The 24,457-nt window shown below is 36.1% G+C and overlaps 1 protein-coding gene across 2 annotated transcripts in view; it reads right to left on the reverse strand.

Annotated features, from left to right (window-relative positions):
* The window catches only part of LOC131666594 (prohibitin-2), a 314,863-nt gene that overhangs the window by 227,998 nt on the left and 62,408 nt on the right, over positions 1-24,457 (reverse strand). For both annotated transcript variants that reach the window (XM_058939413.1, XM_058939403.1), the window contains exon 2: positions 6,213-6,475. In XM_058939413.1, the coding sequence (XP_058795396.1) occupies positions 6,213-6,475 (263 nt within the window). The remainder of the gene's footprint in view (positions 1-6,212; positions 6,476-24,457) is intronic.

Here is a 24,457-nt window from a genome sequence, read left to right on the forward strand (position 1 = left end):
TTTGCACCAACATTTGGACATGAAAAAGCTATCCGCTAGATGGGTGCCACGATTGCTCACGATTGACCAAAAACGAGATCGTGTGAAGTGTTGCAAGAATGGTTTGCAGCTGTTTCAGCAAAATCCACAAAACTTTAAGCGTCGTTTTATCACTGTAGATGAAACATGGATACATCACTACACTCCTGAGACCAAAGAACAATGAATCAGTCTAAACAATGGGTTACCAAGGGGAAATCTGCTCCGAAAAAGGCGAAGACAATTCCTTCAGCCGGGAAGGTTATGGCGACTGTCTTTTGGGATTCGCAAGGAATAATCTTCATCGACTATCTCGAAAAGGGTAAAACCGTTACAGGCGAATATTATTCATCGTTATTGGATCGTTTGAAAACCGAATTGCTGGAAATACGTCCACGATTGGCCCACAAAAAAGTCCTCTTCCACCACGGCAATGCGCCAGCTCACGCCTCAGCAGTTGTGGCCGCAAAACTGATGGAGATAGGGTTCCAACTCGTTTCACATCTCCCCTATTCTCCAGACTTGGCTTCGTCGAACTACTATTTGTTCCGTAATATGAAAAAATGGCTGGCGGGGAAAAGATTTTATTCAAACGATTAGGAGATTGCAGAAACGAATGCCTATTTTACAGTCTTGGACAAATCCTATTATTTGGAAGGGATTAACAAACTAGAGTAGCGTTGGATGGAAATCAAGCAGTTTTTATTTTTGCACGGACTTTTCAAACGACCCTCTTATTACATTCACATACACCTTTTAATAATTGTTGATCATAGTTATAATGCATATTATAAACGTTGTACTTAATCCACTTTTTTCTGAAATTAGCATGAACCGATTCCATCGTTTGTTCGCTATAATAACCTAGTCCTCGTAAATTATTGTCTCAGAATTTAATAATATGAACAAAAATAGCGTGAACGTTAGAATTTACGCTAATTTGAAAGTCCATGTAACTTTCTTTGAATTCTTCAATGTGAATCTTATGATTAAAATCAAGTATTTATGAAGCAAGAATCTACAACTTTTTTAAATCTCTGAAACATTTCACGAACTTCTTACCTGCAAAGCTGCAAATTTGATGCAAATCCATTTTTTTTAGAAGTGTCTTATATGCGATACCAGCAAAAGCTGCAGAACCATGAGTAATGTCGCGCATTACATTACATTTTGTAGCTCACTCGAAACTTTCTTTTTCATATTCAAGAAACATGTGACTGTAAATATGATTCATGACGCCAATCGGTAGATGAAGTTCAGAAGGTGGAATTATATCAATAATACACTTATTTTTATCACATGGATTGATTTATTTCCTGATAAAGGTGCACTCAATTCATCGTGTAGAAAGATCCACGAATACCAAAATATATTCATAGCTCCTTGGAATATGAGGAAATTAGCCCGTAATATCTCCGGCGACTACCTGTCAAGACCGATCGATCCTGCGCCTCGCTATCTATCCGTAGGGGGATCGCTGTTCCACCTTCCACTGCGGCATAACTGCGAATTTTATATACGTATAATGCTGTAGGTCACCTGTAACGGTCGGCCAGTAGTAAAAGCGCTTTATCCTGGTGCAGGTCATATCTTTCAGGAAGTATTCAGCCAGGGGTATGTCGGATTTAGAAGTTCCTATGCTTATTCATCGTCCGAGGTCTCCGAGAATCCCTAATCAGGGCAGTACGTATAAACGTTTCTGCTCTGAACCTCCAATGTTGAATATGCATTAGAATCTTCGAATACCTTTTGCTTTTGACTGAGAAACCATTCGTCTGCGGTTTCATTATTGCCTACACGGTGGCTTTCTATGTGGATTCATCCTCTTCGAAAGCACGTGATAGAACGAGTACTGCGTATAGAAATCCCTTGAGATGCTCTATATCAAACGTATACCCCTGCAGTTTAAGCACCCATCGAGCTAGGTGGTTAGTGAGATTCCTCATGCTCTGGAACCATCTCAAGCAGTATTAATCGGTTATCATTTTGAATTGATAACCTTCAAGGTACTGCCTGAATTTCTGGATGGTCTAGATCACGGTAAGCTACTGTCCTTCCAAGACGGAATATTTTCGCTCGACCTTATTCAGACTGAGAGTCGCAAACTCCACCACGTGTTATAACTACGCGTAGCCCCATTTCACCAGCGTCGATTTAGACGAAGGAGGACTGGTGAACGAAGTCGTCGTCAGCGTTGGACGGCTGTAGGATCGGAGCGTTGGTCGTAAGTTATTTCGTTCTCCAGAACGCTTGCTCTTGTGATAGGGAACAGCCTTCTCCGTCAACCGGACGAGTGGTTCGACGACTGATGGAAAGTCCAAGATACCATGCTCAAGAAACTTTAAAATTTCTTCTAGGCTATTTCATAACAACAACTAGGTAGTCATAACCTAGATTGTTATGTGCTGCTGAGAGCAGCTTGAACAAATCTCTTACCGAGACCACGTCGCTTCGCCTGACATGGTTCTTGGTCTCAAGCAAGGGATTGTTGTACAGAAATTCCATCATCTCTGTACATGACATTAGACGGTGGAATTTATTGACTATAGCTTGTAGCTTGGTTAAATGTGTATGGACAGGTTCATCCGATCCCTGGTACATGCCCTGAGCTTCTCTATTTAATCGCTGTTGTTTCTGCACGCTCGTGCCATGCCGTTCCCATGGCATCGAGCACGAAGTAATGTTAGCTCACTCAGCCGTGATTGGTCAGGTACAAGGTCTGTGACGAACCCTTTAATACGTCCTGTTAGCTTAGTGGCATCTCTTCCTCGGTCAATTCAGCAGCCATATGCTGAGTTTTGAGTCTTTCTAGGAAAACGTCGATCGCCTGATCGTCGTCCTAGAGAACTTAGTTATTCAACCCCTGACTATCCTGGCTGAGGTTACACCCTTGAACAGAACAATCTTGGCCGCTCCGTTGCCTCCTCCCTCCCCGCTCTCCTGAGGGCACCGCTTACAATTTGTGGGTTTTGTGAGTGGATTGGGGTACTTTCAGGTAACCTTGAACTGTAGATCATGGTAAAGATATATTGAAATTTTACCGTCTCAAGCTGCTGTGTTCTCTTACTCGACAGTGGCTCTTCTTCTGTCTGGGTCTGCTGCATCGAGTTCACGTCATTCTCTGGTACCTTGATGTAGTGCTCGATTCTTAGAATCGCTATAGTTATTGTTAATTGTGTGGCATATACTGATTATAACATTGCAGACAACGAACGATTAAACTGTTTTTCAGCAGACAAGGCTTTTTTGAGGTCTTCAATCCTCTGAGTGAACGAGACCATTGGTTATATAAGCGCCGCGGGAACTGTGATGGTAGTGCTTCGACGACAGGTCGACAAGGGTTTTGTACAGATTATCATGAGTAAGGCCTAAGACCAATTGGCCCACCTGTTGAGCTGTTTCGTCGAGGTTATCCATTTCGGTGACTACAAGTAAGTGTAACTTAAGGTAAGTGTAGCTACAAGTTTCCGCAAGCCTAAATGAATTACACCGCCGCCGCACACCCAGAGCTTGCACAAGTGTTTTAAATAACTGAACAAAATGAGGTCATAGTTAATTTTCTATTCAATCTTAACAAAAAGATCTTAACAAAAGAAGCTACGAATGGAAATTATTAGATGGTTAGCTAGATTAATAAAAAATGTAACACGGATTTAAGGTAAATTCAACGTCGATTTATTGGATCGACTAGTCATCAAATGAAAATAGCAAAATAAATACTTGGCCGTGAGGTTTAGACTAAGGCTAATATGAACAAGCTCTCGCACTTGTTGACTACAACAAATAGTGAGAAAGAGAAAGAAAATATTAATACGTAACTAATAACGGACTACCTACGATCGCTTCACCCAAGATTATCACACTCACACAAAAAGGGAAAAAAGACGATGGCCTACATTTTTTTTATGACAGGGGTGCTTCTTCAGACAGGTGTGAGAGATAGCGCGCTAGTTCCCATCTCGATGCTACGTCCGGAAAACAACGATCCGAAATTTCATTTATAATCTTGTGGTTCCGAGCGTTGAACTTGACGGACGCGAAAATCCAATCACCGGCACCAGCTCATACGAAGAAGACAACAATAGCAGACAACAGTCTCCCTTGTAAGTTGAAACGATATTGTCCTCTTTATCACCTGCCGCTCTCCCCCTTCCATTCTGCCCGCGTGGCTTTGTTCCTCCGATTTCCGAATTTGCGGCTGGTCTCCTCTCGTTTGCACTCGTTATTCTCTGTCTCAATCGCTGCTTATACTACGCAGGCATCTTAACGAATATTCATTCGTTACACTGTATAATATGAGATCTGATTTTCTATGACTCAGAACATTATATCCAATTTTAAATTATACAAACTATAAGAATAATTTCATTGAAAATCAATTATACAAAAGTATGAAATGATTATAATAGTATTAATTATTAAATGTAACATAGACGAGAAATATTCAGTCAACGAATATTATGGTGCTTCTTGATGAGTGTATCTGCTTGAACAAATATCAACATAACATTGAGAAAGTACGTATAGTAAAAATTTTAACCACGTCGTTATATAAATTTTTTTGAAAAAATGGTAACTATATTAAGATTATTAGGAATTGTGACGGTAAACGTCGAATTAGCGCTAATAGCCTAACCTAATGGCTGCCTGCGGGGGCAGCACTTACCGGTAGACGAAAAATGTAGTGAGGGAATTCGGCACGCGACGAGGCGGAACGCGCGCGATTGAAAACAAACCAGTGAAGGATTAGCCATCGACACGCTTAGCCGAAAGTGTAGAATGAGCTACCGATACCTGTGGCAAAAGTCGAGGATTAGAACCCGATCGCAGAGCTGCGCTACCAAGACTCTTGACGTTTCCCGAGCTTTTCCCGAGTGCCGATACGAGCCGAGTCGGAGCTGCGACAACGGTGCCTCCGCTTGCCTGAAAAGCGTGAATGTGAGAGTGCGCGTGTAAGGAGTTTCGCCAGCCAGGGCGAAACTAAAAACGCGAGCTTCCTCGTAATAAAGACAGACTTTCCCGCAACGAGAGTGCTAACCGTTTCTTTCATTCTTCGTACGACTGCAAAAAAAAGGTAAGCTGGCCAGCTTAATTTCGCGATCGCGATAATTGCCAAATAACTAATTCCTCGACTCGAGAAAAAGCGTGCATGTAACATCTCGGCAAACAAAGAGCGGCGAGCGATCCGACACTGTATGTTGTTGTCGTGCGCGCGGCATGTAAACATAAACACGAAGGCCGAATACGATGTAATGTTAAGAGGTAATAAAAGTTCTCGTATGTGATATTAACAGTACTTTCGAAGTATTTATTTCGTATTTGTAGATAGTTGGTTGACTGACACCCGTTCCCTCCTGCTCCCCGATTTTCGTATTTAACATAGGTAATTACGTGCGCTTTTCGATAAGATTACGCGGATAAATTAATTAAACGGTATCCACCCCGTTACAGAATGTATATAAAAAATATGCTTTTAATAAACGTAATATATAAATATATTTATTACTATTTTATAAATATAATTCTAATATATAATATTTGTACTAAATGTTGGTATGTTACAATTATGAAGAAATGAAAACAAGAAAAAAAAATGTAAATACATAATTGAAATGAAAAATAAAAAAATTAAATCATGCGCCATAGCCATGTCGGCTATTGGCGCACTGAGTAGATATGACACGAAAGTTACATATATTTATAAAGAAGCGTTAGGGTTTAGAATTAAATACTTATGCTCAGCCAGTATTATTTCATTATTGTACTGAAATTTTTATAATTTCAATATCGGAACGCATCAAGTCGATAAATCTAAGCGTAAATGTGAGCAGAGCTCGAAAATCAAAAATGTTTTCATCGAGTGAGTACGTACACGCCGTTACTTCACCCCTTTCAGAATGTTGTAGTCAAACGCACGTTTCCGCCACTCGGTGCATTGTTAGTATAACCTCTTCATGGCTCAGAAGAGAACGTGTATCCAGTTAGACGCTTGCCACACACGGGGTCCTCGAACCAGTCGTTCAGACCTGGTACACTCTAAATCATTACGGTCAGCAATCTTTCAATTACTCAAGGATCCAAATATCTCTTTACAACGTTCAACAATGTGTTATGTATTTGATCACTATTTAAATAGGTTTCGATAAATTTTCAATTTTCAACATATAGTTGTGTTATATGTATATTACATTTACCTTTTCATCATAATCAAGTCCAAGTTGACGATACATTGATGGCAGCGTACTTGCATCAGGCCGAGATAGAACTCGCAAAGAAATATTAACCATTTGCAAATCTTTGGAACCTGTTGGTGAAGAAATTTTTCTTGGTCTACTTCGAATATCGTAAATAATTGGATAATGAAACCATGGAATTCTAAAATGTAATCCTTCGGTCATAATGTCTTTTTGAACACCTCCAAGTCTCGAGAAAATTATAGCTCGATGACCACCATCAACTAAAATTATAAATATGAGTAAGATGGAATCCATGCAATGAAGATACAACACATGAAAAATAATGATAAACATTCTTAATAAATAAAAACTCATTTAACATAATAATTTTTTCAGCATCTTAAATATCTAGATTCATGTTACATATGAAAATATATATTATATAATACTCAAAAGTTCAGTAACTATAATCCCGTACTATAACTGGAAGAAGTTTACTTTATCTAAGTTAAAAGAGAATGAAGAATAAATGGAAATAAAAGTATAGAATACGCATGACGAAAATTTATAAAACCTAATCAAATTTTTTGCGAGGTATACAGAAACAGTTGCGATCTATAATCACTTCAAAGCAATTGATTTCCTATTGTTCTTACATCGGTAAAAGATATTCATTACCGCGTTTTATATGCAAATATTTTTATTAGGAATTTTTTTGAGTTCATTCAATATACGAAGTGGCATTGAATAAACGGATATCGATCTTTTCAATGGGACAACTGAATTAGCCACGAAAAATACAATATGTAAGTACGAGGAAGGGTTAATAAGTCTTTACAAAATCCAAGAGATGGCGCTCGTTACGCTTAAATTATGATGTTTTTGGCAAGAAATACTACTAATTAGATATCGTACAAAGTTTCAGCTCGATTCATTTAGTCGTTTTTTGTGAGCGTTGGTTGAACAGAAAGTTATTGGTTTATTTGAAATATGGAAAAACAGAGTTTCGAGCGGTGATATAGGCCAAGCAACCTAGCTTTCAATCATAGGGTTTCGCGACAAAAAATAGTACAGGTAACGACTAGTGCTATCGTCTAGATTTTTTTGCGCCCTTTAATTTGGTATACTTTTAAACTCTGAAATATTGTCAGAACGTTTGTTAATTAACAAATATATGCGAAAAATTAATTTTTTTTGTCATTTCGTTATATCTTTGAAAATAATAAAGCAACAATTACGGTATAAATATGAAAGTTGTAGGTAATTGGATAACGAAGAGAGTGAGCCGTCGCGTGACTTTATAACATTATTGGAAGCCGAGAAAATGTGGAAAAACGATGAAATTTTCATTTTTTTTATAAAATTTATATCTCCGTCGGTTTTTAGCTTGGAGAGCCGAGATTTGGAACTATAGTAGCTGGGTATGCATACTTGCAAGTGCGCGAAACCATGATTCTGTGCAACATTTTTTTTCCGCGCAATTATCTTTTAAACAATTTAAGGCAAAAAATTCGGACAAGTCTCTACTAAAATCGGACAGTTTAATTTTCATTTTGAAAACAGTTTCGAAAACTATACATTTTTCGCTTCAAAATGTATATTCTGATTTAGTAAAAAAAGTATTGTAAAATGCCTTTCAAAAACGCGGAAGTTCAACGTTTTCGGCCGAGCGCATCGGAATAGTCGAGTGGTGGGGGGACCATCAGCGAAGGAGAACGGCGCATATACATGTGCCGCGCTTGCGGCTGGCGTATATTTTTATTGAATTTCATTATAAGAAATAATGATAACAGTCACTTTATAAAAAGTTTATTGAATTTATAAATGTAAATAAAAAAACTTATTTTTCGTATAATAAACAAAAATAAATAACTTTTCTGATAATACATACATTATACATATTTTTATACACTATAGATGCGCATACATATAATGTTATAATTTATAATAATTCATAATAATAATAATATGCATTTATATTAATCTAATTTTTTTCGCACGATTCAATTCAACATTTTCATCATCATCAAGATCTAACGACGCAATATACTCTATCGTTTCATCATAACTATTCATATCTATTAAATATTTGTTCATTACATAATTATGAAAATCATTTTCTATATTTTTATCCATGCAATCTTGATTTTGCGATTCATCCTCCATACACTCGCTCGCGGGTACAACAAATTTTTCATTAACGTCTAAATTTATGCACGTGTCTTCTTGGCAATTAGTGCATAAATTAGAACACCTTAATCCGTTCTTTCTACAGCTGCAGGCATTGTCTACACAACCCTTTTTACTGCACGAGCAGGAAATATGATTATGTAATTTTATTGGAATTGACGGATCAGTTGTACCTATTGGTACCAAACGATTATTTTTTATGTGCCAACCCCAATCGGTTGCTTGTAATTTACAATTACCGACCCAATTCTGCATCTGATAAAAGATACGGAAAGCGTGTTGCTTAGCGGCTCCTTCTGTCGGAGGCAATTTTTCTAATGCGAATTTCGATTTTGTCTTAGCTTTACTACAATGAAGATATCTTAAGTCACATAATGTGAATGTATTCGCTTTCGCTATAATTTTTTTTTCGGCTTTGCTGCTATATGATCCTATTATTATTTCAAAAGCTGCCCTTGAAATTTGCTCATGAGTGGAATTAGCGTTATAAAATTTTAAGGCCAATTCTAGCAACCGTTCTGGTTCCAAGGAATCTATTAATTTATTTTTGCCAATATTATAAAATGCTGAAGTCGTGTCGCACCCGCAAAAGGCATGTAAAAAGGCAATTATTCTTTGTAATATTCTATATTTGAAGCTATTACTATTACATAATTCGGATGATGTCGAACATTTTATTTCTCTGGAGAAGAATATAATATATATTACTAAAGTTTTCTGCAAGTTGCGAGAAAATAACTAATAAGTCGGTGTCTTGCCCGACTATCAACACCGTACTATTTAAATTTGCACGCGCTTCCTCTATCGCAGTGGTTACGATTAACCCATCAGCATCTTCCGGCACAATCTTACATCTAAAACCCGCTCTACTCAAACTATAAGAAAGCATACTAATAAGTCTTGCTTTATTTCTCTCATTACTGATAAATAATTTTTGGTTCACCGCAATCGTTGTATTCATGTCAAATGCTATATCGCGACCGATGCTTTTAGCTTGCCTTCGAGAACGTTCAACTGATTTAGTTGACATTGATTCATCGTCGGGATAGCCGTCGAAAACAATGAAACTATTTGGAGAGCAATGCATTTTTACGTACGTCACGTATTTATCTATGATTTCACATATTTTTAAGTGAGAAGGTCATACAATTTTATGGATTAAAAACCCGCCATCGAGTACATGAATAAGTGGAGTATCGGGATTAGCGAGCGCGTCTGACATTTCAAAATTTTTAAAAAATTCCGATTTTTTTGTTTTGCGCATGCCGTTTTCGTCAAATAGTGATAACGGAATTGGTGAGAGTTCATACGAGCTTGCGTACTCGTTTATATCTTTTTTGTTTCTATATTGAGCGTTATTTTTTGAAAAATGAGTAATGGAGAAATGTATACATCTTCGTTGTCAGCGTTTTTCATTGTTGAATTGGCTGCCGCTAAATACTTTATTGGAAGTCGCGTCCATGAACTCTTTGCCAATATCAAAAGCCCTGTAACAATTAACATTCAATTCGCCAATAACGCCGGAATAAATGCCAATGATTTTATCAGTGTCTGGAAAAGGCTCGTACATATTAAAATAATCAAATATTTTTTGTAAATCATTGGCATCTCTTGACATACGCGAAACGCGATTATCTACGTGCTGTTCGGAAGATGAAAACGTTACATTACAAAATGATTCCATTGCATTACCGACTTCTAACACCGCGACTCGCGATAGAATCCATTTCGTAATAACACTTTCGGTTAACCCGCGACCGTGGGTTAATCCACCACTGCATTTCATTGCGCGCATAAGGACCTGTTCGATTATCATGTCCGACCAAATCCCCGACCAAAATCTGTTTGAACGCCTAATTGTGAAATACCCTTGAGTGCAAAATTTGTCATATTCAATTACATCCATAATATTTTCTAAATTTAACATCTGTTGTGCATATAGTAGGCACGCTTTCGCGTATAAATGATGGCCCGACGCAAAAAAAAAACGGTATCATAAGCACTACAGATTGAATATGTGAATTAAAGTTAGCTGATCTCTCAGCGTCAACGTATCGACACAATAAGGATATTAATTTAAAATAGACTATCCGTAATTGGGCAGTGGGGCCACGACTTTCAATTTTACAAACAGCAGCAATAAACTTCTTTTTAATATTTTCTATTAATGGATCCAATAAATAATCATTTATGTTCTCTTCTCCTATTTTTTGTAGCCCATTTTGTAAATAATTTTTCTCGTCATGAGTAAGCTCAATAGTTGAAAAAATAATCGATCCTAAAGCAGCTTGAACTAAAAGATGGTCTCTTACAGCCCTTGAGTAAGCGTGACCCGTTAATGCCTTATCTGCCGACAATTCCGCATAAATCGTGTAAAATGCCTCTTGAAGGCCGCTTCCTTTCATGATCGTATTTATCGCACCGAGAAAAGACATGAGAAGATGAAAACCACCGAGTCTAATTATAACCGATAACAAATTATAGTTATCCTTTACGGGATCAATCGAAGCAAGGACTTCATTCGCCTTCATGTAAAGAGGCAAGTCAAAGGTCACGAAGCAGTGAATTTGATTATTTTTATTTGCTCTCAGTCTCGCATCTATTAAAGCAGTTAATATTGTAGTGTGATTACTGGGCGGCGCTTTAATAAAAGGTATTGGGATCACTTTTGATGTACAAAATTCATTATTATAATTATGGTATTTGTTCATAAATCCTTGCCAATTTGACGTTTTTGTAGGCTCGCTATGCTTCCCGAAAAAATACAAAATGTCTAATGGTTTAATTTTAAACGAAAAATCAACGTCAAGATCTTTCCAATCACGAACTGTCTCGGTATTTAAGTTGAAAGGGCGACTACTTTTAAAATTAGTTAATGGAATAAATCCCGACGTTCTGTCAATATTTATTTTTGGCAATTCTCCTTTGAGCCGAGCAATTTGGCTTTTGCAAGTAACGGATGTTGATGGTGTTACGCATATTATTCCCCCCCATATAATGAAAAGTATTCTTTCCATCGATAGTAGCCGTATTATGATCCGCGTTATCATAAACAAATTGTAAATATGAGTCTTCAATTATGTCAAACGTTTCTGGATTATTTACGATGGAAGATTCAAAACGAACAGTTTCTGCATATGATGCGCAAAGGCCTATGTTACTCAAACAATCTATCAACCCTCTTGCTGCAAATTTTGTGTGCATCATACTCGACAAACCTAACAATATGGGCGAGCAAAATGATCTCGGCCTAACAGACGACATTAAAATATGTGCTGATGTTATAACTCTGTTATCCCACTTGTTTATGGAATCATTTTTCGGTTTACGTTTATGAGTCTTAATAATTATATCTAAAAATACCCTAAGCGATTCAGGTATATCGGCGTTTACATTGTTGAGAAAATCAGAAGGCGAATTATAATTACTTAAATCAAATTCCATCGCGCGGATGTCTTGAAGGATTATATGGGCCGCCATTTCTACGATTCTTTTTTTTCATTTTTCTTACTATTTTGTCTTTGGGTATACCAATTTTCTTCAAGACATTTACCTAATGTTCTCTTCAAGCAGATAAGCCTATCGTTATTTGAATGATGTATAACAATTTCATCTCCAAAATGCTCAAGTAACTGATTTTCTATTCGGTCTACTCTAGGTAAATTACTTTTTCCATGTAGTTCCGTGTACTTTTTAATCATATCTCTCATTGAAAATTGACACTCTTCGTCGCCGTTCTGAATGATTCGATCAATAATAAACTTAACTATACTAGACATATCCTCGCTAATTGGTTTACCCTTAGCATTATTTGTCCTGTATAAATAAAACTTATTCTGGCAGATAACATGGTAATATATTTTGTTATCTATGTAATAATTATCGTCGAAATTTTTCAACGGATTCAGCCGTGCGTGAATTAGTTTATTTGATTCTGTTTTCGGATAAATGTTCAGTTGCTCTTAAATACTATCAACTATCAATTGTTTCGACAGACCCCTAATCTCTAATCTCGAGACAATATTCTTCGAACAGAAAAAGCAATTCTTAGAAAAATCAAAAATTCTTCCTTCTTCTATACATTCTCTATCGTGTCGCCACGATTCTTTTGAGGTTTGCAAAGCTAATTTTATATTAGTATCTCTCGCATACATCACTCTGCAAACTTGATGCACGGTTATCTCCGTGAGATCCTTCAACAACATCTTTTTTATCTTTTCTCTTCATACTCGCCTGGATTAAAGTCTCGATGCCACGTTTCTTGACAGTACATGTTTTGCATGGTGCAGTGATTGGCTTGTCGCACAACATACAATTGTCATCCAATTGTGTGTCTTTTCGTTCTGATGCGGCTTTGGAGTAGCTGAAAACAACATTTTTATGTTAATGTTAATCGTGAAATTTTTTATTTATAAATTACTAGTGTCATCATGCATTTTGCCGAGCGCCTCGGTTTTAACTTGTGCTTTCTCTTTTTTCAAGCGCGCGGGACGACTTCCCCCACCACCACCACCCGCCGTCTACTTGTAGTATAGCGAATTGAAATCAAAAGTTTCATACAATTAAAGGAGGATTATTGAAAATGTAGCCGACTTATCAAGCGAACAATAAATAGACAACGAATGGGGATACATAGTCGTGAGACGCGTCATATTTTTAAATCGTAATATTAAAAAAAATTGGCTTCACTCAAACATATATAAAACTATTAAAAAAAAATTTACCTTGTATTATCAGACGTGGACGCTTAGTGTACTCGCTCAATATCACCATCACCGCAAGATTCGTCTTCATGACTAAATAAAAAAACAATATTTAAAAAAACAATAGTTAAAATTACAGTCAGGTATATATAAATTATTTATAAATTAGAACACGTGTAAAATATTGTTCATATATTTACCTGTCGTCGTAGGACTCTTCTGCACCACTCATTTCATTCAATCCACTTTCGTTCGATTCCATTTTCACACGCCACGTGATGGAAACAGCTCCAAACTCTGACTGAGAAAAACGGCCGTCGACGCTTCCTTTTCCAAATAGCGGAACACAATTTTTTAATAAAATTTTCGCAACACAGTTCGTTTTAAACTTGAACAGGGCACACGCCACGTGGTGGATATAGCTCAGAAAAATCTAACGACTACGAAAAAGCGACCGTTAGCACTGATTCGCTTCCTCGCATTCCAAAGGCAGCTGGACCCGACTAAGAAATGAGAGGAAAGGGAGAAAGAAAGAGAAGGGGGATATATATATATATACAGACCGATGGACCGACTTAAAAACAGGAAAGGGAAAGCGAAATGGAAGGGGGAAAGAGAGATAAATAGATACACTAATGAACCAACAGAGAGATAATACAAATAGACGCTATAATAGGACGCCAAGGTCGCCAAGACAATACGTTGTATACAATATAATATTTGGAGGAATGTATAAAATATTCGGAGAATGAATGATTATCATCATATAAATAATTGTTAATAAAACATTATTTTATTAACAATGAATAAAATTCATTGTTATTTTTGTCATGATTATTTTATTCACAATTAATAAAATATTATTTTATTAACAATTAATAAAATATTATTTTATTCACAATTAATAAAATATTATTTTATTCACAATTAATAAAATATTATTTTATTAACAATTAATAAACTATTATTTTATTAACAATTAATAAAATATTATTTAATTAATTATCGCCAAAGTTATGAAATTCAATAAAAATATACACCAGCCGCAAGCGCGGCACATGTATTACGATATATGCGCCGTTCTCCTTCGCTGATGGTCCCCCCACCACTCGACTATTCCGATGCGCTCTGCTGAAAACGTTGAACTTCCGCGTTTTTGAAAAGCACTTTATTGAAAAATGTATAGTTTTCGAAACAGTTGTCAAAATGAAAATTAAACTGTCCAATTTTAGTAGAGACTTGTCCGAATTTTTTGCCTTAAATTGTTTAAAAGATAATTGCGCCAAAAAAAAATGTTGCACAGAATCAGGGTTTCGCGCACTTGCAAGTTTGCATACCCAGCTACTATAGTTCTAAATCTCGGCTCTCCAAGTTAAAAACCGACGGAGATATAAATTTTATAAAAAAAATGAAAATTTCATCGTTTTTCCACATTTTCTCGGCTTCCAATAATGTTATAAAGTCACGCGACGGCTCACTCTCTTCGTTATCCAATTACCTACAACTTTCATATTTATACCGTAATTGTTGCTTTATTATTTTCAATGATATAACGAAATGACAAAAAAAAATTAATTTTTCTCATATATTTGTTAATTAACAAACGTTCTGACAATATTTCAGAGTTTAAAAGTATACCAAATTAAAGGGCGCAAAAAAATCTAGACGATAGCACTAGTCGTTAACTGTACTATTTTAAGCCATAAAAAAATACATATTGCTTGGCCTAATAAGACATTTTCATTTGAAAGGCCTTACAACAAAAGAAATGACAGTTGAGTTGAACGCCGTTCATGGCAAGTCTGCCCCTGTGTTTAAGACTGTTTATAACTGGGTAAATGAATTTAAACGCAGCCGTATAACAACAAAAGATGCACCTCGTTCAGAACGCCCCGTAGAAGTGAATACGCCCGAAATAATCAACAAAATCCACGATATGGTGTTGAGTGATAGAATATTAAAATTGCGAAAATTAGTTGAGGCCACATGGGGTATCAAAGGATACAATCATTTCAATTTTACATGAAAAATTGAGGATGAAAATATATTAGCAAGATGGGTGCCGCGTTTGCTCACTGTTGAAAACAAACGAACCCGCGCGGTCATCTCTGAGACTCTTTTGGCACGTATACGTCGTAATCTGGAAGACTTTTGGCGTCGACTCGTAACTGTAGATGAAATATGGGTACACCAGTACACTCTTGAAACCAAAAAACAGTCCAAACAATGGATTACCGCAGGAGAACCAGCCCCAAAGAAGGCAAAGACAGTAAAGTTAGCTGGCAAGATTATGGCCACGTTTTTCTGGGATACGTATGGAATCATTTACATCGACTACTTGGAAAAGGGCCAGAAGATCACTGGACAATATTATGCGTTATTATTAGGTTAGCTGAAAGAAAAAATCAGAGAAAAACATCCTCACTTGAACAAAAAAAAATGCCTCTTTCTTCAAGACAATGCTCGAGTTCACATGTGTGCAGTTTCGATGGCATAAATTAACGATTTAAAGTTCGAATCAACTTACCATCCACCATATTCGCCTGATTTAGCTCCCAGTGACTTTTTCTTATTTCCTAACCTCAAAAAATAGCTTGCCGAACAACGATTCACGTCGAATGAAGAAGTTATCCCCGAAACAAATGCCTATTTTGAGGGTTTTCAGAAATCATATTTTTCTGATGGCTTAAAAAAACTGGAAGGCCGTTTAATGAAATGTATCGACCTTCAAGGAGATTATGTTGAAAAATAAAAAAAAAATACATACGCAAAACTTTTTTTTCCTTCTTGTTGTGAAGACTTATTGACCCCCCCCCCCCCCGCACCCTCCTTGTAGTTTTGCTCAAGCTCAAAAGATGTTGACTTTGATCGACGATCACAGAGGACCCACATGATGGATCTGCCTATAACTTTGACAGTACTCTATTTAGAATCGACACTTACTGTTGCAACATAAGTCGTGATGCTTTGTTAGTCATCTCTTAAATTTTTTAAAAACTAATTGATCCATCGTGTCTCTAATAAAAAAAAATAGAATTTAAAGGACAAAAGTGCTGCTTTGTGATGATTTTACTGGTTTTTCGAAAACAAATTTATTCACAGTGTTACATAACCTTGGACATAGCAAATAAATGTGATTTTTGCACTTTTAGATTAGCATATCAAAAACCTTAAGTGACGGATCCATTCTAAAGCCAAATTCAGATTTAGTGTAATAAATACCTTCGGAAATATACTATATATTTATAATAGTATATGCTGCGCTGATTAGCTGACTTACTTTTTCTGCCATTCTTTTAGTATTTGTCGCGTACGTGTTTTTTGCGTAAACTACAATCCTAAATATTCCTAATTCCTCTCTCTTGTATAATAATTTTTCATTCTTCTCCACTTTCCCAGTCGTGCATATTAATGTCTTGGTTTTGCTCGTGTTTACCTCTATTTCATTCCGATCGCTAAACCTTTCTAGTCCCTTCAACATCTCTACTAACTTTTCCCTTTCTTTTGACATTATCACGATATCGTCTGCAAATTTTAGACAGTATACTTTCATTCCTCTCCTCAAAATTACGTTGCTGTCGTCTAGGTTCAAGCAGAATAAAATACAACTTATCGAGCATCCTTATTTTAATCCTTTAGTTGTTCTAAATTCCTTCATTATTCCTTGGTTTGTGATAATTTCGTTAATCTACACATTGTATATGGTTCGTATCATATTAAACATTTTGCCCTTTATTCCTACGTCCTTTATTTTCTCGTATATTATCTCTCTTTTAAGCATGTCATGTGTGGTTTTATAATCGATGAACGCTAAATACAAAGATCCTCCTTTTCTATTTAATATATTCCTAATTATACTATTTAAAGTGAAAATATGATCGCACGTTCCTCTGTTGCTCCTAAATCCCGTTTGGCATTCTCTAGAGATTTTATTTTTTTCCATCTAAGTTTTTATTCTATTTGACATTATTTTAGTCAATAGTTTATACCCGGCATCTACTAAGGAAACGCCCCTGTAACTTTTTGCTTCGTCTTCCTCTCCTGCCTTGTAGATTGGATAGATTCTGGCTATCTCCCATCCCTTAATTATTTCACTTTTTTCTCAAAGTTCGTTCAATATCGTGCATACATTTCCCAAGCACGTCTCTGGTAAGTATTTTATGAATTCAATCGCGACTCCGTCCTCCCCCGCCGCCTTTCCGTTTTCATTACGCATAAAGTTTCTCTCATTTCAATCATACTTATGTAACCGTTTAGCAACTCGTCTTCGTTCTCCAATTCCTCCGTTCTATCTTCTTCCTCTTCCGTCTGCTTCCCGCCTCTACTGCGTTTGTTACATCTAGAAGCATACTAAAATGCTCTAACTACGCGTCCTTGGTAATCATGTTCCCTTTATTCACTTTTCTCGGTCTTCGTCTATTAACTATCTTCCAAAACTCTGTCATATCTCTGCATTTTTCCATTTGTTCATATTTTTTTGTGTTGCTCTCTTAATTTTCTAGCTATCAATTCATTCAATTCCGTTTTCTCTTTTCTCCAAATATTCCTATCGACAAGCGACTTGGTTTTTAGCCATTTATTCAAGCTTCTCCATACTAATTTTTTCTGTTCGTTTATAAACCGACCCTTGCTCCGTTCATTTCTTTTTCCGTTTCTTACGTTTAACATATCCAAGTTCGCTGCTACGATTTTTATATTATTCATCATTAGGTTCCATTTTTTCTGCGTACTATATCCTTCCACTACTACGTTTACCCATTTTTCTTCCATCTGATCTTTATACTGTTTCATTTAATCCATCCTCCATTTCAAAAATTTCCTTTTCTCTATATTTGCTTGTACTCATTCGCTTTCTATGTCCCTACCTCCTAGAATATCGAAAACAATTGGTAGGTGATCCAACTCTGTTCGCATTGATATTCTTAAATCACTTATTAGTTCATTACTCCCTATTCCTTCTTCTATTACCAAGTCCAGTACGGACGCCCGAGTATCCCCAATAGAAGTAGTTTTTTTATTATCGAATTATATTTTTTCTTTTCTAATAGCTTTTTGTCGTCTCTATTACGTTTCTCATTTTCCAACAATCTATATGGCCCTCTATACACTTATTTTTGACCTATCCTTACATTAGAATCCCCCGCTAATATGAAATTATTGCCTTTGCTTATGCTGTCATCTATTGAGTCTTGTAAATTTTTTAAAAAATCTTTTATTCTCCCGTTATTGTATACCGCTATTAAGTTTACTTTTCCAAAATGTAAATTGATTTTTTGAATTATCAGCCCGTATTCCTATTCTCTTATTTTAATTTCATTTGCAAAAATTTTCCTAATTCCAACTAGCATTTCCCCGCTCGCTCTCCCTGCTTTATGTTTTCTAATAGCTGCTTTAGTCCCCCACTGATAATTTTTATCTAATTTATTCACAAAAACTTCCTCTCCCTTTTTTTCTACCCATGTTTCCTGCAATATAATTATGTTCATCCCGCCTAGAAATCTCTGACATTTATCTATATTGCTCGCCCCCGCTATGTTCCACGTTACTCCTCTATATCCCGTGCGCTGTTGACCTCTTCTTTCTTCTGCTCTTTCATTCCTCGTCGTTGTCTCTCGTTGATGCTCGTTCCCGCCTGCTCTCCGTCTGTCTCTTGCTGCCTATTATTTGTCTGTGAGCTATCATTCCTTGGTGTCTCCCGCTCGCTGATGTTCGTCTTTTTTTACTCGCTGTTGCCCACTACTCTCCGCCCACTGTTTATTTTTGTCCGCGTTTTGGTCCTGCCGAAAAAACATCCTTTGTCCTGGTTGTACTACTTGTAAGTTACCTTGCTTCTCGTCCCATATGTAAAGTTGGCCGTCTATCTTGATTTTTAGATATCCCGTGCGCGCTTGACTTCCTTTTTTTTGTTCTCTTCGTGCTATTCCATTTATCCATTCCTGTACTTTTAGTTCTCTATATGTTCGCTCTTCTTCCATCTATATTCCCATATCTTCAAAGACTGTTTTGTATTCTATGATTTTCATTTTATTTTGCAGGCTACTTACTGTTATTACAATTCCTCCGTTGAGTGACGTTATTTTCTTTATTCTTACTCTTTCGCCTAAGACGTCGTAGAACAGCTTCAACATTTCTTTCCTCGATCCTCTTCCGCAGGTTCTCACTCTCCTCATAAATATATTAGTATTCCTGGCTTTTCTTTCCCATAATTCGTATTCATATTCACCTTTGGTTAGTGTATCCGGTCTCTTTTCCTGGCACCCTTCAATAGTAACTTCATCCCCGTGATCATCCTGCTTGCTCGCGTCCATTTCTCCGTTTCCCATTGTTCTTACTTGCTCTTTGTCCCCTGCCTTCTTGCCTTCACTGCATTTGTCGTTTGCAATAGTTTTTCCGACCTTTTCTCTATTTTTCTACATTTCTCTTCCAGCTCTTCCAAACTAGGTTTTATGCCGTATTTCTCTTGCTCGTACCTATCTTTGACATGCTTTTTGATTGTCTCTGTCAGTTGCTCGCCGTTCTTTTTCTTTTGCTCCAGCTTTTCCTATAGATTTTTAATTATAATGCATAGCGCGTTACTCTGGTCATTACTCTGCTTCAGTGATATTATGAACCCTTCTATAATTTCTATCAGCTGTTTTCCCTTGTAATTCCTCTCTTTTGCTTTGTTTATTAACTCTGTTTGCCTTATGTTGCTTTCTGTTTTGCCATTCGTTGGGTGCGGTCCCTGCACTACCGATTGCTCCGTGAAAACGTCTCCCTCATTGCATGAGTCCTCTCGTCTATCTTTTACCTTGTGCTCGTCCTCCGGACCATTTTCCCACTGACTCTCTCCCTCTTCCTCAAGATCACTCAAGTCCCTTTCAACACCCCTAACGCTCTTTTTTCCTTGCTCCTTAACCTCGTTTTCAATGGCTTGCTCTGATGTGGTTCACTTTCTCGTCGTTGATGTTCTTGGTAATTTTTCGCTTTTCCTAAATCCATCGCTTTCACTTTCCTCGCTCGTCGTTATAAACGTTCTTATAGCTCCCATATTTTTTATATCGGCGCTCTCGTCTTTTATTTTTCTCGGCCTGCCTCTCTTCTTTTTTTGTTGTTGGTTTGCCTCTGTTGGGAACTGGTCTTCTGGTTTGCCCGCGACGTCCGGCATTCTAACCTGAAAATTATGCCTTTCGTTCAAACTAACAATTTATGCCCTTTTTAATCTATTTTCGTCAGTTTTACTTGTTACCGATCGTTTCTCGCTCCTTTTCGATCAATTTTGTAAACTTTTCTTAGTGTTCAACTATCCAAGATTTGTTTTTCTTTCATCTTCACCAATCAATAAAACTCAATCTGGTGATAACAAAGTTACATCAGGCAGTCTTGATAATGAACATGAATGAATAAATAATGGTCAGTCACTCAAGTAACAACTAATAATGGACAATAAATAATCATTTCTAATAATGAGTTCAAGTAACAATCAAGAAATGAATCAAACTTAACAAAGTTCGTTGAGTATGAAACGTTAATTTAATAAAAATTACATGTTTTTTATATATACATTAAAAAATAAAGTTTTAAACATTGTAAACTTAAATTCATATCTATATATATACTGTTATAGCTATCTACAGCCGAAAGTAACATATTTCAATAATTTTCATTAAGCTTTTACACTTTGTATTTTTTTTATTTTTCATTAATATTATGATGCGTAAATATTGTGTCCTATTCTCTAAAAAAATTCTAAATGCATTTCACCTTCTCAAAAATTGTTCAATGTTGTGTAACGTCGAGCCTTAATTTTAGCTATTTACAATAAGTTTTTTTTTCAGTTAAGATTTTATAATTTCCCTAATTACGGGCGCAATTTATTTATATTTTATTACAAAATTTGATGTTATCAAGAAGAAAAATATACGAAAATATAGACAAAAATTTTAGCTTTCGAAAATCTTCCACGGATTTTTTCTTTAGAGAGATAGTTTTGGTACAAATTGCGAAAATACTTACGAATTTTAAGAGTTGTTTTTATCAAATAACATGGCTAAATCTGTAAATAAAAAGAATAATCTTGCCTCAGTAGATAGCCATCTATGTATGCACTGTGCGATATCGAATTAAGGTTGATTATTCGATAATTTAAATTGATTTTATTAAATAAATTAGTATAAATAAATCAAATTAATATGACAATAAATTATTATGATAAAGTTCATAGCGCAAAACTTGCCCTGAAAGAAAAATTCAAAACAAGATTATTAACAATAAGTTAATTAAAGGCTGTAACTCACTAGATATTAAGTTAAACTTGAATAAATATTAACATGTAAATGGTTTTGGCACAAACTATAATATTAATGCATAGCATTAATTCACAACATTAATGACAAAAAAATGTTACTTAAAACTGTAATTATTAAATAACAAGCAAAAAACATAGATTTTCAAATTTATTAATAGGTATTAATTAAAAGTAAGAAAAGAAATAATTTTGTTACTTAAAACGTTAAAATTTCCTTTATTTAAGAAATTTAATATTAATTTAGAAAATAGAGAAAAAAATGATACTTGTAGAGCTATCTCTCGAGATTGGGCCCAGACCCTTAGGCTCACGCTTCCGGTTTGCTCCACGCCCCTGCACCGAAAAACAAAAGAGAAAAGTTGAAAGATTTCATTCAGCCAATTAGGAAATTGCTGTTATTTCCACTCTTTTCATTTTTGAGGGGACGAAAGAGGGATTTTCCTTCCAACCACTCCCAAACTTTAAAAGGGCGTGCGCAAGCAGAAAAAGGCAATCTACCGGCTACCGTAATCTACAGTTAAGATTTCAATTTATACCAATTTTGAAAGAGGAATAAAGGTCGACGAAAAGGAATTATTGTACGAGGTGTGTTCAAAAAATAACGAGAATTTTCGTTTTATGAAAAAAATATTTATTTATTCATCTACATTAATGTTGTCGCCTTCAAAGTAGTCCCCTTCGGATACAATACACTTATGCCAACGCTTTTTCCAATCCTCGAAACACTTTTGAAACTCGATCTTTGTAATAGCTTTTAGCTCTTTCAGCGATTCGCTTTTAATGTCATCTATGCTTGTAAAACGACGGCCTTTTAATGTTCTCTTTATTTTTGGAAATAGAAAAAAGTCACATGGAGCCATATCTGGCGAATATGGAGGCTGAGGCATCGTTACAGTTTCGTTTTTGGCCAAAAATTCACGAACAAGCAATGAAGTGTGAGCAGGCGCATTATCGTGGTGCAAAAGCCATGAATTGTTTTGCCACAAATCCGGGCGTTTTTTTCGGATTGCTTCACGCAAACGACGTTGAACTTGTAGGTAGTACTGCTTATTGATTGTTTGACCTTGTGGCAAGAATTCATAATGCACTATGCCATTAAAATCGAAGAACACAGTGAGCATAACCTTGACATTCGACCGCACTTGTCGAGCCTTTTTCGGTCTTGGCGATCCAGAATGCCTCCACTGGGACGATTGAGCCTTAGTTTCGACATCATATCCGTAAACCCATGTTTCGTCACCTGTTATAACACGTTTTAGTAGTTCTGCATCGTTATTGACTTCATGTAGCGACTCCTGAGCAACTTCCATTCGCCGCTGTTTTTGTTCGAAATTCAACAATTTTGGAACGAATTTTGCTGCCACACGTTTCATACCCAAAACATTCGAAAAAATTTGATGGCATGAGCCAACTGATATGCCAACATCATCAGCGACTTCTCTGATTGTGATTCGGCGATCGTTCATAACCATTTCTTTCACTTTTTTCACGTTTTCATCGGTTGTTGATGTGCTTGGGCGTCCGGGTCGTTCGTCATCTTCAACGTTTTCGTGGCCATCTTGGAAACGCTTATACCACTCATAAATCCTTGCTTTACTCATAGCAGACTCACTATATGCCTTTGTTAACATTTGATAAACTTTACTACACTTTATTTCATTTTTTACGCAAAATTTAATACAAATTCTTTGATCCATTTTTTTTCACAAACGAAAATCGCCGAGCTCGAAAAACACCTCTAACGTTAGCGGCTGCCACTTAAAAAGTAAGCAATGAATATTGCTGAAAATTTTATCGTACTTCAGGGGCATGTGTACCAACATAATAAAAAAAAATTTTATACAAGCGGACTCTCCAAACCCGCGAAATTTAAAAATTCCCGTTACTTTTTGAACACACCTCGTATATATCCAATAAATGAAAAGTAAGTTAAAACATTCTCCTTAATGTTACTTTTTTTTCTCTCCTCTCACTCCTTTTTCCTTAGTTTAAATGACACAACTTCATTTCGTCTTAGCAGAATATTGCGGCATGGTCCGAATATTCTGGCATTAGACAAGCGCGCTGTTCTAAACCAAAATCTTTCTTTGATTCGAGTACGTATATCAGCAAGGTTTGAGATATTCACATACAAGACCCGATTCCATTGAGTCACAGCGCCCGCTGAAAGTCTTGTAGTAGACAAAGTTATACTATCGGGATTTCGCGAAATTAATAGCATTTATCTCCCCAATTTGCTTGTCTCGGTTCAAACGTCGTTGCGTAAACCAAAACAGAGCACCTGAGATAACGTCCGCCTCAGACGTTCCAGAGAAAGTGAACCGAACGTAATAGTTGTAAAAAATTGTATGAACTTTTGGTGTTACAGAAATTTTTAAAAGTTCATAAATCTTTTGAAATTCTCGGACGTAAGATTTGTAAGAAGACTGCAATTTTAAGGAAAAACGGTCGTGAAGAACATTTCGCAAATTTCTGAAAATATCTATGTAAACATCTATGTAAACAACTACGTACCATCTAATAGAAAATTTGGGTCAATCGACTACCGTCCTAAGTTAGGATGAGCAAAGGGAAAGGTTGTATTTCTCAGATGAACGGAATAGAAAAGATGATTTAAATAAAAAGAAACGGAGAGTATGAATAATTTTTTAGACTATTTTTTTTTATTAAAATTTTCCTGTTAATGGATAATCTTACATGTAACAATGTTTTTCTTTTATTGATTTTCCACTGACTTATACTTTTGATTACTTTTTATTTCGAGAACTGCTGTGAACTATAGTGAACTATTGTAGATACTACCGCGGAGCAGGTGTGTGGGCTTTTTTATATCCTGGGAAAAGCTTTCTTAAGCAAAGGTCTCAAGATAACGTTAAGATTTCTTTGCGATGACTAGAGACGTCGAAGATCGTTCTTACGAGTTTCTAACTTTCATCAGAGATAGCATTTCAAGTACTAAACTGATCATTGTTTACAATGTTATTATTTTATTGTTTGTTCGTGTAAGGCGATTTACTATTTAGTAAGTTAAAATTTATTACAAGTTCAAATATTTTATTTCAAAACAATTGTAAGTTGAATCA

This window comes from Phymastichus coffea, unplaced genomic scaffold, assembly GCF_024137745.1.
Source record: "Phymastichus coffea isolate CEN01 unplaced genomic scaffold, Cenicafe_Pcof_1.1 PCOF00004, whole genome shotgun sequence".
NCBI classification, from domain to species: domain Eukaryota; kingdom Metazoa; phylum Arthropoda; class Insecta; order Hymenoptera; family Eulophidae; genus Phymastichus; species Phymastichus coffea.